Here is a 16,884-nt window from a genome sequence, read left to right as displayed (position 1 = left end):
GCGGTAACCAACCAGAATGGAGTAAAGTGCTATAGTGCAATAGACATAGTAAAAATACTACATAAATACATTGTTGACACTCAACACGCACTCGACAATTGCATTAATAATGTTAGTTCGCCAGTATTGGGATAAATCCCTAAATAAACCACACTGTAAGTGTATCTATGTGTACAACAGAATAAATGTATGTACATCGAATTTGCTCAATGTCCGGATCAATCCGTTAACGTGGTCAAGTTCACCCGAGTAAGAATAAACCGGTGATGTGTTCAACTATCCTTAAGTACAACCAGATGATGTAAATATCTGCGCTGTCATTTGAGATGTCATCAGTGATGTCACTGACCATGTCATGAATGATGTAATATGTGACATCATCAGCAGTGAATTGTAGGCGTGCGAGTTACAGTGAGTCCAACTAACTATAACGTGGGAATTTCAATGGTGTTGTATGAGTAAAATGTTCAGCTAACTAGAACTGGTGTGAAACCTATGTTTTTTTCAGTGAATTTCAAAGGTTTTTTAAAAGCTAATTCCTTACTATAACGAGTTTGTAACCTACAATTTTTAAAGTGAATTAAGTTTTTTTAATAGCTGTTTTTTATAACTATTATTATATTTTTAATTTAAAAAAATCTTTTTTATAAAAAAATGTTCAATGTATTTTTCCTGTAGTTTTTTTTTATCATTTTACCTCGGAGCGCTCAGGGTTAGCGCACCCGTAAACGTAGCGAGAGCGGTATTTCCGCGTGAGAAAAAATATATAAGTATGTATTTAAAGTAAATAATAATGCAAGACATTCAGTGGCATACTTATAAAAGTAGTATTTTTGATTTTAAATAACCGTATTTTAACTTTAAACGCATTTCCTAAAATTTAACAAAATGTCATGCAGGCGCGCCGCGTAAGCGCCCCCGGAAGCGCCTACGTACGTGCCGCGTAAGCGCCCCCGGAAGCGCCTACGTACGTTCCGCGTAAGCGCCCCCGGAAGCACGTAGCGTAAGCGCGTCAAGTCATGTGACCTTAAAATAACACTTTTCATTGGTTAACATTTTTTTTTACAACTAATGAAAACCCCAACCATTTAATTCACTACCTCTTTCACTTTGGAGAGAGCAAGACCTGTTCCCTTTTTCTCCTCTTCAATTCTTTGGAAAGAATGGCTGCAAGAGCCTCAAGCAGCAGTGACTCCGATGAGTTTCTCCATGAGGACTCTCCTCAACCAAAAGTTAAGGAGTACTTCATCTGGAAGTTTTTCAGCATTCCAGAAGGTGTGAAGAAAGTAAATGCTCCAAAGGAGGAATGCTAGATATGTCACACAATTCTTTCATGTGGTGACCCCAGAAAAAAAATACAGTTTTAGGAACTCCACCATGATTAGCCATGTGCAAAGAAGGCACCCCCAGAACTATGCCCGGGAGAGTGTCAGGGACCTGGCACGGAATGCACCAAGAGATGGGGCCAGCACCTCGACTGGTGGTGCAACAGCTTCTGGAAGAGAAGGTAGAAGAATGATCCTGTTGTGCAGCCGCAGTTTGCATGCATCAAAATTCTATGCATGGACTACGATGACCTGCTCTGTTATGGGGAGCAGAGTATCGAACTGATTGCTCGGAGGAGAGAGGAACACCGCTGCCATCCCCATCCCTAATTTTTCACCTTTTTTTTGCCATAGTTGAGCAGTTTTGGAATCCCATGTTTTGTTTTTTCCCCTGAAAAAAATACAAAAAAAATATAAAATCGTTATGAAAAAGTTTAAAAAATATATAAAAAGAAAAAAAGAAAAGAACAAAAAAAAAAGTTCTTTTAAGAACTCCAATTCTCCAAAAAGAGCTATATTCTTTACAGATTTTGCAATTCTTTTTTTCTGAGAATGTGTACTGAATAAATGAATGAATGAAATGAGTGAATGAAGGGGAGAAAGTGACAGAGCGAACAAGTGTCAGAAGAGGAGTGAGAGAAGGTGAGTTGTAAACAAGAGTGAGTTGAAGTGGAGTGAACGAAGGAGAGTGACAAGGAGTGACGGAAAGAAATGAGTCAAGGTGTAAAAAGGGGATTGATATTGAGGAAAAGAGGGTGAGGGAGGATAAAGTAATGGGAGTGCGAGTAAGGCTAGTGGAGTGAGGCAGAAGGAAGGTGGAGTGAGAGTGAGTTGATGACAGTGAGGGTTTGAAGATGAGTGAGGGTGATTGAAGGGAAGTGAGTATGAGAGGACAGAGGGAGTGAGGGTAAGACAGACGGAGTGAGAGGAGAGCAGTGAAAAAGTGAGAGGACAGAGGGAATGTGAGAAGGAGTGAGTGAAGTGGAGTAAGGTGAGTAAGGGAAGGAGAATGAGTGAATTAGTGAATGAAGAGAAGAGAGGGGAAAGGAAGTAAAGAAGGAGGACTGAAAGAAAGTGAGTGTGGGAGGGGAGGGAGGGGAAGAGGAGTGAACATGGGGAATGACCATAAGTGAGGGAAGTGCAGTAAGGCAACGGGGGTGAGGGAGGGTGAGAGTAGAGCAGTGACGTTGAAGAAAGAAGAGTGATAGACGGTGGATAAAGGCGAGTGAGCGTAGGGGATTGAGGGAGTGAGGACATAGAGGTAGTAAAGGAAGAAGTGAGAGAAGACTAAGTAAGGGAGCATAGAAAGATAAATAAGGGAGTGTTCGTGAGTTAAATGGAGTGAGTGTGAAGGAAGGGGGAGTGACAGTGAGAGGATGGAGGGAGTGAGAGTAATAGTGAGAGAGTGAGAGTGTGGGAAGGGGAGTGAGGATGTTAGAGGACAGAGGGAGTGAGAGAAGTAGTGAATGAAGTTGAGTAAGGTGACTGAGGAAAGGGGATTTACTGAGGGAGCAAAAGATAGAAAGAAGGGGAATGGGACTGAAGTCCAGTGACTGAGAGCTGGTAAGTGGTGGAGGGGAGAGAGGGGAAGGGGAGTAAAGGAATGGGGGACGAGAGGTAGTGAGGGAAGTGGATTTAGGAAACGGGGGAGAAGGAGAATGAGAGAAGGCCAGTGAGGGTGAGTAAAGAGGGGTGATAGAGGGGGGATAAAGGCAAGTGAGCATGAGACAAGGGGAGTGAGGGAGTGAGGAGACAGAGGGAATGAAGGAAAGAGTAAGAGAAGGAGACTGAGTGAGGGACCATAGAAATCTAAGTGAGGGAGTGTTCCAAAGTTATAGGGAGTGAGCGTGACGGAAGAGGAGTGAGAGAGTGAGGGGACGGAGGTAGTAAAGCTAAGAGAGAGGGAGTGAGGGAAGGAGAATGAGGATGTGACAGGACAGAGGGAGTGAGTAAAGTGGAGTAAGGTGAGTGAGGGAAGGGGAATGAGTGAGTGAGCGAAGGAAGAGAATAAACTATATATAGAATAGAGGGGAAGAGGACTGAAGCATAGGTACTGAGAGAAGGTGAGTGGGGGATGAAAGTAAAGGGAAAAATGTGAATATATATTGTGCCATTGGTGAAATCCTTTTTACATCTCCCACACCATGACCTCATAATTGTGCACTGTAGTGGCAATAACCTGTGCACTTTGACAGGGGTAGGTCTGGAAATACTTTTAAAGGACACCTTTGGGCAGTTGATGTCACTTTTTCCACAAACTGCCTTTGTATATTCTAATATATGCCAAAGGCAAAAATGGAACTGGTCCAACCAATTTTGTCCACAGATTGAGAAAGCAAGGAAACATGTAAATAAATCTGTTTCTGCTTTCCTCAGAGACCATGGTATGGGTTCCATATACCACAACAACTTGCGTTACAACATGCAAGGGATCCATAGGAGAGATGTGTACATTTTACAGATGAGGAGAATAGAGTCTTCCTCTTGAATTTGAGACTCCGCATTGGTACCTACTTGTAGGTACAAAAAACACCCACATAACACAACAGCTCTTTTCAGAGCTACCCTACCTCTAAGCACTCTAAATTATTTTTTTACTCACAGACACCCGAGAGCCAATCAGCTTTCCGCTCGTGAACTTCCGTGTCGCGCCTGGTGTGCTCCCTGGTACGCGTACCGGTAAGCGCTGGAAGCGCGCATATAGATATATATGTGTTTCTGAACCTAATTTTCGTAAAAACCACTGGAGCAATTTTCACCAAATATATAGAAATGGCACTTCTGCGTACCAGTCCCTAATAATTTGCAAAGTTTGGTGTAATTCCGTTCAGCAGTTCGGGCTGTAGCCTTGTCTATTCGTCCTATGGAAATTAACATGGGGAAAACACGTTTTGGGACCCCCCTTTTTTCTCGGCCCCCGCTTGACGAATCCCCCGAAACTTCCAGGGAAGAAGCGGAGCGGAGCTGGCCTAAATTTTTGAAAAATTACACGCAAATTCCTCCACCGGCGCCAAAGTTATTTCCAATAGAATGTTTCGGATTTCCTATGGTAGCTAGGTCCTAACTATAACTACCTACTGGCGACTGCCAGTAGGTAATATATATATATATCTCCATCACAACAGGAACCCCATTGAAAGGAAGACACAGGAAATTCAATCAGCTCTTGTTTAATCGGCAACTTACTGGCAGGCCCCCGAGCCCAGAAAACACTTCATGAAAGTTCTGACGCCAAACGCGTTTCAGGAAATAAAATCCCTTCCTCAGTGGCGAAGGTTTTCAAAAGAAATTAAAGCGCAGTTCATCGCGCACTTTGTCTCGTTTACACCTGCCGTGGTGGACAAGGCCCTCACACTGGCCTCCTGGAACATGTAATGCCATATTATGCTCCCCAGTGGGTGCGCTGTCATTTCTTAAAATAAAAACATAATGAGTCCCAAGTGGGTTGAAGCGACATCTGAGCGGGCGCCTGTCTTGCTTTTTAGATGTCGATTTAAGCTTCAAGCAGGCCACTCCCTACAAAGTACCAACTTGCAATCCTTCCAATGCCCCAACAACATCGTGGTGTCAGAGCGGATCTGCTACAGCAGTGGGCTTCCTTTCACGATCGGGTAGGCCGTTTAACATCCATCACAACAGGAACCCCATTGAAAGGAAGCCACTGGAAATGCAATCAGCTCTTTATATGTATATATGTATATGTATATATATATATATATATATATGTATATATATATATATATATATATATATATATGTATATATATATATATATATGTATATATATATATATATATATATATATATATATATATATATATATATATATATATATATATATATATATATATATATATATCACCTTGGAATTTTCATTGTGCATTCAACAACATGCACAAAGAACTATGGGAGTAGTAGTTTGGTGAATACAGTCACGTGGTGCACCGTTTTAAAAGCATGCTCGAGCACACCAGGGCGCTTGTGATCCAGTCCGTGAACAAGGCAACACGGCAAAACATTAGACAAATGGAAGTAGGTGCTTGAAACTCTCGAAATAAAGTCATTTGTGACTGTATTTGACCTCACCTTGTTTGTCTTGCCATGAGGAAGCTAATGGGCTGCCCTGTGCCCATATTGTGAGGCCGCCCTGAAGGGCCAAGTGCTCCGGTAACAGGGGAACGCTTTGTGCTTCTTTGAGATGTCAATTGAGGAGCTCGGCTCACCCGCGCCTCCCAACCTACTAAGGATTGCCACTAGAGCAGAAAGGAGGCCACTTGGAAGGGATTCAGGCAGGAGGACATCCTGTCATGATCATGCAGTACGAAGGTGACTTTTCCAGATTTTAAAAAATTACACGAGAGCAGCGGTAAAGACAAACTCACCTGACTGTTTGGTAATATTATTCCACTGTAACATCGTGCTTGTGCCAAGAGATAAATATCACCACTAAGGACTAGAACACCTTGGAACTTTCATAGTGCATTTCAACAACATTCACAAAGCACTATGGGAGTAGTAGTTTGGTGATTACAGTCATGTGTTGCACCTGTTTAAAAGCATGCTCGAGGGCATCTGGGCCCTTGTGATCCAGTCCGTGAACAAGGCAACACGCCGAAACGTTGGACAAATGGAAGAAGGGGCTTGAAACTCTCGAAATAAAGTAATTCGCAACTGTATTGGGCCTCACCTTGTTTGTCTTGAGAGGAGGAAGTTAATGGGATGCTCTGTGCCCATATTGTGAGGCCGCCCTAAAACATATATGTTTTAGATGTTTCCGGGGTCCCCGCGCATGTGCGGGACTATTCATGTGCTTATGACTATTGATGAGGATCCCATGGAAGAGAAAGAGAGGTTATTCCCCCCCCCTTAATCTTTAAAACCTTTCATTGTACCCAATGAACCCCTAGACATGAGGGGTCTATGTGAGTACAGTGGCTTCGTAGAAGAAGCTCAGTGGGACGGCATAAATCTGTGAGCTTGTTGTTCCTGCTGTGGAGAGTAGGGATAATATTTTCCTTACTACGATTGTGCTATTAAAATTCAGTACTACGCAATCTCCCTCAATTACTTTTTTAGAATTGCCTACCCAGGAAATTCTTCTTGCCATAATTAAATGATCATAAACAGATGGTGGAAGTCTTACAATCTTTGTTAGCCACTGTCTCGATTTGTCCATCAACTGGGTAGTTGTTTCTTGTAGGTCTGAGTTAAGGGTTGAAACATTTACCAAGATTAATACATAAGGACATGCGGCAGGTGGTAAGCTTTAAACCCCTCGACTAGGATGCCCCCCTTATTTAAATTCTGTGTATTGTGCCTTTTGTGAGAGCTATTAAGATATGCACGGGCTAGTAACCTGTTCCTCAATGAGCCCCTTGTACAACTTTTGGCCGCCCCCAAATTCTCAAGTTCCATTTTCTATATCTCCTCTTCTCTCCCATCTGTTGGAGTCATGCACGGTCTCGGATTTTGGCCGTACGTGGGTGTTTCGGACTTGGGTCTCTGCAACTTACTCCAAGCCTGCGAAAGTTTCGGCCTTTTCCAGCTGGTTACTGGGGCTACCCATAAAGCGGGACACCTTCTAGATCTGGTTTTCGCGGCTCCTTAACTGGTGGCTATGGGGGAAACCTTACCTATGGAGTGGACAGACCACTCACTTGTTAAATTTTTTATACACATGAACGGTGGTCTTCACAAGGTTCCTGCGACGAATAGGGAATTTAAGTGCAGAGACTGGAGGGCTCTTGCACGTCTGCACTCCCATGGTGAGGTGTTCCATATGGAGCAGCTCTTTAATGGGGAAAAGCAAATAGAGGAAAATTACACCTCTCTTTGCACTGGAATCACAGCGGTCCTTGAGGCTCATGCCCCTCTAAAAACACGTAGCTTTAAGGGTAAGGACTCTGCCCCCTGGTTTAATGACAATCTAAAAAACCTAAAACAGGGATGCAAACAAGCTGAGAGAAGGTGGAGACGTGACTATAAAGAAACCTTTAAGGAGGTGTGGAAAAATGAGGTCCTAGCATATAAGAACCTAATTAAAAAATCTAAGGCAGAATACTATTCCTCTCTGATCTGTAACTCTACCAACAATTCCGAAAGCATTTTTAACATTCTAAATAGTGTCACTAACCCTGAGTGTTCCAGGAACGCTATTGTCCCGTCCCAAGATCTGTGCGATAACCTTGCTGTATTTTTCAAGGAAAAAATTGAACTCATCCTTAGGGACTTGGAAAGTCCCCCGGATTTTGTCCCTCCCTCCGACTTTAGACTTGGTTCTCCTGGGGACCGGATGACTGGCCCAGCCATGGCTACGAAAGAAATGTTACTTGAGTTCCCACCCCTTACGTACGAGGCCTTCACGAAGATAGCCAGAGGGATTTCATCTGGGTCTCCTCTGGATCCTGTGCCTCCTAAAATTTGGAAGGAATTTGAGGACAAATTATTCCCCTCACTCCACCTAATATGTAACCAATCACTAGTAACTGGTACCGTTCCATCTCAATGGAAACGGGTGTTAGTATCTCCTGTGCTAAAAAAGCCTTCTATAGACCCAGACTGCTCAAAAAACTATAGGCCTATCTCCCTGCTACCTTTTCCTGCCAAGATAGTCAAGCGTTAAGCTAGCAACACTCTCTCCAACCATCTGGAATGTCATCAATTACTAGATGGGGATCAATTTGGCTTCCGGCCTGCCCATGGAACCGTAACAGCTCTAATCACCGCTATGGACGAGCTTCAAAGGCGTGCAGGCAGAAGGCAGGCAGCGTTCCTGATCCTGCTTGATATGTCTGCCGCCTTTGATACGGTGAACCATAAGATTCTGTTAAGGCGGCTGTTTGAGGCGGGAGTGAGAGGTATAGCGCAGCAGTGGTTCCAATCATTTTTTGCAGGATAGGCAGCAGGCAGTGTCCATGCCACCTTTTCAGTCAGCTTTTACTCTGATATCGCATGGGGTTCCCCAGGGCTCAGCAATCAGCCCAATCCTTTTCAATCTATACCTCAGACCTCTGATTTCACTCATCAAAAGCTTTAACATCAGGATTGTCAACTATGCTGACGACACGCAGATGATCCTCTCCTTGGAAGGTGAGGACTCAACATCTGTGGAGGTTCTCCACAATGGTCTGTGTGATACGTCTCGGTGGCTAAAGGACAATCTCCCTCCAGTTTAACGCAGGGAAGACGGAGGTGCTCTTTAGCGCCGGAACTAAGATTTCCCGGCCGTTTCCTAACAATTTTTGGCCTCCGGAAACAGGGACCAAAGTACGGCCGGTGGAATCAGTCCGCTATCTTGGGGTCATGCTGGATCATAGGCTCAGAATGGAGACGCATGTACAAAAGACGTCTGCCTGCTGTTTTGCCATCCTTCGCTCCCTGAGGCAAGTCCTGCCTCTCCTGCCAACCCATGCTCGCGCCCAAGTGGTAAGGTGTACCATCCTCAGTAGGTTGGACTATTGTAACGCCTTTCTGCTTGAGTCCCCTGGGTTCCTGTTGGACAGGCTCCAAAGGGTCCAATCAGCAGCTGCTAAGCTGGCCTTGGGGCTTCCGAGAAGATCTCATGGGCCGTCCGCTCTGGGCAAACTGCACTGGTTGCCGGTGAGACAGAGGATACAATTCAAGGCCCTATGCATAGTCTTTAGGGCTCTCCATGGAACTGCCCCAGCCCCCTTACAATCGAAATTTGCCTGGTATACTCCAACCAGACAGCTTCGATCTTCTGAGGCCAAGCTGGTAGTGGTACCCAGATTCAAGAAAGTCAGAGCCGGACGCAGATCCTTTGAGGTGGCAGCTGCCAAACTCAGGAATGCTCTCCCTGTCGAGATTAGGCACATTACTGAACTCCTCCCATTCAGAAGAAGGATTAAAACCTGCCTATTCCCCAAGGTAGAAAATAACAACAGAAGAGTGTTCTAGTGCAGGTAGGGTGGGGGTCTGCACTGAGCACAAGGAGTCAAACACAAGCCCATTTGGTTTGTTCATAAAGCCCTCACTCACCGACCTGGTCGGTGACTTGCTTCATCATCGGGCCCCACCTATCACATAGCCCCTCCATCCTCACAAGACCAGCTCCGCAGTAACTCTGGCGTTGCAGCACACCGGGGTGACATTCGGTCACACCCGGTGGGACCCGATGATGAAGCAAGTCACAGACCAGGTCGGTGAGTGAGGGCTTTATGAACAAACCAAATGGGCTTGTGCTTCTATTGGGGATTAAGAGTGTTCGCGCTTCTCCCTACCTCTCTTTTTGTTGATAGATATTCCCCAAGGTAACCGCCTGAAAGCTCACACTCCCCATGATCACTTCCGCTTCTTCCGATCTTATGAGTGCCAGGATGCCTGCAATGGTGACAGCTGCGCTTTACAAATTCTTAAAAATAAATACATAAAAAAGAAATGCTCCAGGCGCAAGAGAGATGGAGTATTGTGGTCCCCCAGAGGGGTGTTTCGTGGCTTCTCCCCGGCAGTGGCGGAATGAAAGTGTCCAGTGTCCAGGCCAGCCAGGAGGCACAGTAAGGTTCGGCTTCCAATTAAAAAAACTAATCACCCCTGCAGATAGATGAGGCAGGGTGAAGTACTTACTACTCTTGGATCACCCAATGAGAGGCAGTCCTCAACTCTTCTTCAAATGTTCTGGTGCTTGTTGAGCTTACTGTCCAGAATGGTGGTTTCCAGGGGTTATCCTCCCACATATGCGCCAATCACCAGCTGTTCTCCAGTGGCCGCAAGTAAAAGGGAGAGATGCCAGGCAGGCTGTCAAACGGGGTGAGGGCTGGGTAGGAGAAACAGTGAGGCCAGGAGCACTGAGAGGAGAGGGGCAGGGAACACACAAGCACTGACTATTTGTAAACCACTGTAGCTATATGGAAATAGCTGGCGAGAGCAGGAGGTTGGGGAGCACTGCAGGGCACCAGCACCGAGGCCAGCTGCTTCTGCACCTCAACAGGCTCAACCCTGTCGCCACTGAACACCTGACATGCCGGGGCTCACCTCTCCTCTGGCGGTGCGCACCCACTCCCAGCTACTCAGAGCAGCAAATCATCTCTTCTTTCCTCCTTCCTCCTGTTATTTCTCCCGACACATAGCTCCCGGCTCCCCCGAAAACAGGAAAACTACAATAAGAGGGGCAGAAGGAGCAGCTGACAGAGCGAAATTGAGAGTACGTCAAGTGTGTGTAGGACCCTGTTACACATCAGCACGTCTAAGAAATGGAGTGTGGGACAGATACAGGACCTGGTTAGTCCTGCTGAAAAAGTTACCTTCTTAAAGTCCAGCACAGAGATCAAAACTTCAGGATTTCATGAGGAGCTCAACTGATGCAAACCAAGGGTATAGGGCCTATGGAGGCACCTTTTGGGAATCAGAAACTCACTTTAGCAGGGCTCAGGCATGTCCAATTGCAGGTCCGTGAGCTGAACAGTTACAGTGAGGCCTCTAGAGCGTGTTGTCTTTCTGTACCTCCGAACAGGCGGTCAGCCAATCGACACTTGGGGGCACTAAGGTTAGCCTGGGATGAAGAGTCTAAGTCCACATGGATTGGAATAATGCTAATGATTATTTGTTGAATTTAATTTTTTTTAATGTTTGCAAAAATTGATGCAGGTTTTACAAAAATGTAGGTTCCCTCAGTCTAATGTGCATTGTAAATGTTGAATCATGCTTTGTCTTGGTGTTTGATAAACTAAAAACATGTATGCAAAAAGCAACACTTTCAACTTTTCTGGATTTCAAACTAGAATATATAGCCATATCACAAAAAAAACAAACGTGAAATTTAACCTCTGTAACAAACCATACACAAAGTGAAATATTACACTGCTCCTCTAAGAATTCTAGCAGCTGCAGTGTCCCCATCATGGCCAAAGGGACAATCAGGAAAAACGAAGTGAAAATATAAAAAAATGCAAATTCGTTTTCTTTGTAGGTGGCCTGTTGCTACGTCCATACATTTGGAGAAAATGCAAGGAGCTGATTTCAGGCAGAATGGCGAGTGTGTACTAATAGTGGCTGCTTCCTATCACAAATATAAGGAATGTTCTTTGATGTTTTATTATGATAAGGAAGCTGGTGGTGCAGGTATGAATAGTGCATTTTTCCATGCCAACCAAACATTTCAGTATTTCTGGCGCATAATACACCATGGAAATTTCTACAACTTTTAAATGATTAGGCAATGCTCACATTTCTAAAACTATGTTGTCACCTCAAAATTTGGGACAGAGGAATCTTTTTTGTTATCTAGGATCAAGCATTTCCTGTTGACTGGAGCGGTTTCATTTCTACCTTTACTCCATTTCTATAAGCAACTCATATGTATAAATGCCACATCAAATGAATCCAAGCTAGGAATAAGCTGTTATGCAGGAACCGATATCCCTACAAGTTCAACACTTACTACACTTGGATCACCCAATGAGAGTATTCGCTATGAAGGTTGACTCTCTACTCAAAATTTCTATATTGACAGTCTGATCACTGCGCCCTCAACCTAAAAGTTCTATTAAAAATTGAAATTTTGATCAGAGCACCCCATTACCATTAGGCTTTGCATGGATTAGACAGGCCAACAAACACATGCACTCAAAAAAGTAGGCATACTCTATTAACTAGGTATCTTCATGAATTAGATTGGCCATTAAAAATGTGCAGTCCAGTCATGGCATAAATTACATCCAAGGCAAGCAAACAGCAAGGTCATTCAGCAAACATCTTTAAAAGAAGCAGTATATTAGATAAGCAATATTAATCTGGTCCTCAAGCACAAGGTTTTGAGGCAGGGTGCCCATGCCAGAGATCAGCATGAATAAGCAAGATCTTACATTAGAAACATGTAAGGAACATATTGGCTTTGAACCATGAGCAGATCAGATAGATTTACCATTGCATGCACTAGACACCACATTACCTCGGAGCCTAATAAGGATTTGATGTTCTTCACATAAGTTTCAATACGGTCATCTTTCAACTCCACCCATGATGGTTGGTTCACTCGCATTCCAATGGGACTGCAAATCTTCTCTATCATGCTCACTAGTTCCTTGGCTTGGGTGGCAGCACGCTTCGGATAAAACAAAGCCCAGAAACTCATAGGAATCTAAAGTATTTAGAAAGATCAAGATAATCACTTTTAAGATATTCTTAGGGGACGGATGCTCTGGCTCAAAAGTTTCAAAGTTTTTATTGTTATGATTTGGCTCTCATTGAGGGCCACATAAAATAACATACATATTATCATGACAAAATAAGCAAAGGTTACATACAGCTTTAAAAGTAAGCACTAGAATATAGACGAATAATATACTCAACAGCATCTCCCAAAATCACATTAATATATGTCTAAAAATTCTTTAAAATAATTAAATAGTCTGAAACAGAACATTTTGTTAGGGGGGCAATACAGAGCATTGGAAAACATTTTTATATTCAAAATTCCCAACTGTAGACAAATTGGTTTTATCCATTTTTTGCGCAGTAATCGTAATATCGGGCAAATAAACAATACATGGTTGAGGTCTTGAGCAGCATTATTACATAGGTTGCATAAGGGAGACACACCATACCATTTTGCGAGGAGTGTATTAAGTGGAAGCAAGTTATGGCGTAAAAGGAACCATAACCTCCGGACACCATGTGGGATATTCCACCTTAAGTATTGTTGTGCTTGTTTGGGTGTATAGGTGAGGACCAGGGCTTCCCTTTCTTTATACTTCTGTTGGTCAAGTATATCCATCTTATAACACAGTTCCCAGGACCTACTTTTTAGCTTTAGCTTTAACTCTGATGGGGAAAGAGAAAATAACGTACTTTCATCGAGTTCCAATAATAAAACAGCTTTTCTGAAGTTTTTTACCAGCTGCGAGAACTCATTAAAGTTACCTAAAAGCTCCTTTTTTACGATTTCACGTAGGGTTCCTGGTTTACCTCTGGCCAGGCATGCTACCCACCTTACAAGAGCGGCTAGCCCTTGTGCCCAGCAGCTTCGCAGACCAAATTCCAGTCTGCAAGCGGATGTGGAGCATGCTGAATTAAGAGAGGAAATTTTCCTTAATACCTTTCCCTCCGTTTTTTGCATAAAATCCCATTGTTTTAAATCCACCAATTCTATTCCATAAAGGAGGGTGGCAGGAATCTTAGCTCGAAATACCTCTAAGCAAGAAGAGAAATGCCTCTTCCCTGTTGCATTATATAAGGAACGTAGTCCCCTACCATGGGCCATGGCTTTTCTAGAATTATTTTCAATGTGAGGCTTCTCACTAAGATTAGAAGATATTATTTTGCCCAGAAACGTATAGGAGTTAACTACCTCGAGTTTTTCTCCGCTTAATGACCAATTAAAGCTCCTAGATCTGCATTTCTTTTTACCAAAGATACACATGATCTTGCTTTTTGAGCTATTAATTTTCATATAGTGTTTGTCCGCGAAATCATTCAATGTATGAAGACGATTAGCAAGACCTTTTGGGGTCAGATCTAAGACTAGTATGTCATCTGCATACATTAGAATAGATATGGCAGTCCCTCCAATAACTGGGGGAAGACCCTCACATTCAGCAACTGTAGTTGGTAAATCGCCCATATACAGGGAGAACAGCGTGGGAGCCAGTATACATCCCTGTTTTAAACCATTCCGGGAGGGAATTGCTTGAGTGAGTCCCCTTTCTCCGCCTTGTAACACTCTACACCAAGTATTACAGTGTAGGGACTTGACTAAGTCCAATAAGTATCTCGGCATACCCAGTGACGTCAGTTTTCTCCACAGCGTCGGCCGGTCAACCCTATCGAACGCTGCGGAGAAATCTATAAATGCTGCATATATGCCCCCACCACGAACCCGCACATATTTGTCTATGATTACATGTAGCATAGTTAGGTTATCTAGAGTTCCATGCTCTTTTCGAAAGCCTGTCTGTTCCCTAGGAATAATATTATTTGAGAGTGCCCAGTCTGTTATTAAAATTAATAAAAGTTTAGCAAAGATTTTTCCTATCGCGTCTAATAACGCAATTAGGCGATAGTTAGAGGGATTATCACGGTCACCTTTTTTAAAAATTGGAATCAAGATACTTCCCCGCCAAGAGTCGGGAACTGATCGTTTTTTAAAGCACGCCTGGAACACTGGAAGAAGAATCCTGCTCCAAGTGGTTATGTCTTGCTTAATTATAGACATGGGCACTTCGTCCGGTCCCATGGCCCCGGAAGAGCGCATACTTTTAATTGCGGTAGCTATGGAATACTCAGTGGGGAGTTCCATTTGAGGATCAATATTACAGTCTGGAACCCGAGCATCACCCCCTGCGTCATTGCATGCATATAGGTTGAGCACAAATTGGGTCCAGACTTCTTCAGAGATAACAGTAGGAGTGGATGTTTTTACAACACCACATCCTTGTCTTATTATGGACCAGAAAGCTCATGGATGCTCTGGCAATAGTCGATACCTTAATAAAAAAAAAGAGAGGCAAAGATGCTTTTGCTAATATAATAACTTATTACCTAGTATTAAACTTCAGTCTACTGCTTCGGTGAGCATTAAGAATAATGGCATTACGCTTAGTAAAAGCTGATTATATATTGGAACTGCAACATTTATAATATAGAAGACATTAGGTGCTTCCAGCACTAAAAATAGTCTCAGAAGTACCATTTAGCACTGGAATTTATTACTTTCATCAATTATTATCCCTTCAACCTGGGACTCCTGAAAAAACGTCTGAAGATATAATTAAATTTAATCTATATCAAGCAACATTTCTCAAGACACAAGTAGTTCCATTAAGTCTAGAAAACTGCATGATGTTTTAATGAATCGGCATCACCATAACTCATGACATGTTGATCGACAACCTACAAAAAGAGCAACAATTAAAGGTCCTCTGGCCTAAACACTTAACATTAGCATATTTCAGCACACTTACTAAGGCTTTAGAATGCTACTCCAGTTACCTCTAAACAGGCAAAAATGTCAGCTCTACCTATAGTACCTTAACTATTTAATGGTCACTGATATGGCACATTAAGAATTGTAATAAGTATAAGTTACATTTTGCATTAACTTTGGCAGAGTTCTAGCCACCTTTTACCAGCATTGCTTTTGCTATGGAGGACACACCAATAGACGAAGACAGGCACACAGAGACAATACACTAACAAGCACACACATCAGTATCATATACACACAGGAAACTGGCATGATGTTCACCAGTACAACACACATGCTTACCGATATCACCAAATGATCATTTATTTGTTGCATGTACTAAAAACAGACCAGGATACTTCTCTTTAGTAATGTTCCTTCCTGGTGGGCATTCCATCACTATTGCTTTTTTGCCTTTAGAATATCCCCAGATGTTACACTATGGAAAATCTCAACTATAGTGCTCTGGCACAGACAGATGGTGGTGGTGTGTGGCTCTACTAGGGTTTTGCACCGCTCTAGAACTTACCAAGAGTAGCTGCATATAAGCGCCACCCATGTGCACTTGTGTCAGTTTCTTGTCTCTTTTCCTTTCTGCACCTTCAAATGCGGAGTATAGAACAGCTTTTGGTGACAATTTGCCGATCTCAAACGTGGGAATTTTTTAGATGTTAAAAAGAGGCAACTTGCAGAATGGGGAAAAGGGAGGGTAGTGAGTAATATGCGGTTATAGTATCCACAACAAAGAGCATTACCATAGGTAAGTAACTTGCTCTTTTGATGGGTATTTCAAACTTTAGATTCCTCACCTCTACCTTAACAGTATCTAACAAAAAAATGGCTGGCCTGGGGAGTGAACTGAGACCAATAGGCCCTGTATGACTTGAGTGAGCGAAGAGACCTTCAAATCAGTAGAGCCTCATGAACATATATAGCAACACCCGCATTGCAATCTTGCGGATACCAAGTACATACTCCCAGCCCTCACGCTCGTGCCATCGTACAGGCCTTGGCCGTGTTGAAATGGAATGGGTTCTCAGACCATCACGCAGCTGCTTCTTGGCTTGAACTTAGCAGATTTAAAAACAGAGGCATATCCACATTGGCAGGGTTTTTTTTTGCACCGTCCTGCCCTTCTTTGCACCTCAGAAGCTGAAGAAGAGTTGATTGGCTAGGTAGATTTCCTCCCTGAGTCCATAATGTCTTTTCAGATAAAAGCTCAAGTATCAAGGCGATGGAGCAGTTTTGCCCTCAATCGAAAGATGAGGTAGGATGACAAACGCAGGCAATGTGATTGACTGGCCAACATGACAGGACATTACGACCTCAGGGAGATAATCTACCTAGGTCGTCAACACTAATTTGTCTGTGAGAAAGGCAGTGTAGGGCGAATGGACAGAGAGGACTTGACGCTTACTCAAATGGCGTGCAGATATGATGGAAATAAGGAAGATTAGCGCCTGCAGCGTTAAGAAAGAGCTGTGCATCTGCTTGAAGGATGTACATATGAAGAGTGACAAGACCAGATTAAGTTCTCACAGGAGCATCACAAATGGTTTGGGAGGAAACATTATGTGTCAAATCTTTTATGATATGCACCATAACCTGTGACATAAACAAGGATGGAAGGAGCAGAAGGGG

The 16,884-nt window shown here is 43.3% G+C and overlaps 1 protein-coding gene across 1 annotated transcript in view; it reads right to left on the bottom strand.

Moving 5' to 3' along the window:
• The window catches only part of PIWIL2 (piwi like RNA-mediated gene silencing 2), a 2,549,426-nt gene that overhangs the window by 931,255 nt on the left and 1,601,287 nt on the right, over positions 1–16,884 (bottom strand). The window contains exon 17 of the mRNA XM_086944806.1: positions 12,232–12,420. Coding sequence (XP_086800932.1) covers positions 12,232–12,420 — 189 coding nt within the window. The remainder of the gene's footprint in view (positions 1–12,231; positions 12,421–16,884) is intronic.

Source organism: Lissotriton vulgaris, chromosome 11 (genome assembly GCF_964263255.1).
Source record: "Lissotriton vulgaris chromosome 11, aLisVul1.2, whole genome shotgun sequence".
Lineage (NCBI taxonomy): Eukaryota > Metazoa > Chordata > Amphibia > Caudata > Salamandridae > Lissotriton > Lissotriton vulgaris.
The sequence above is the reverse complement of the archived record's forward strand: the minus strand, read 5'-3'. Positions and strand labels throughout refer to the sequence as shown.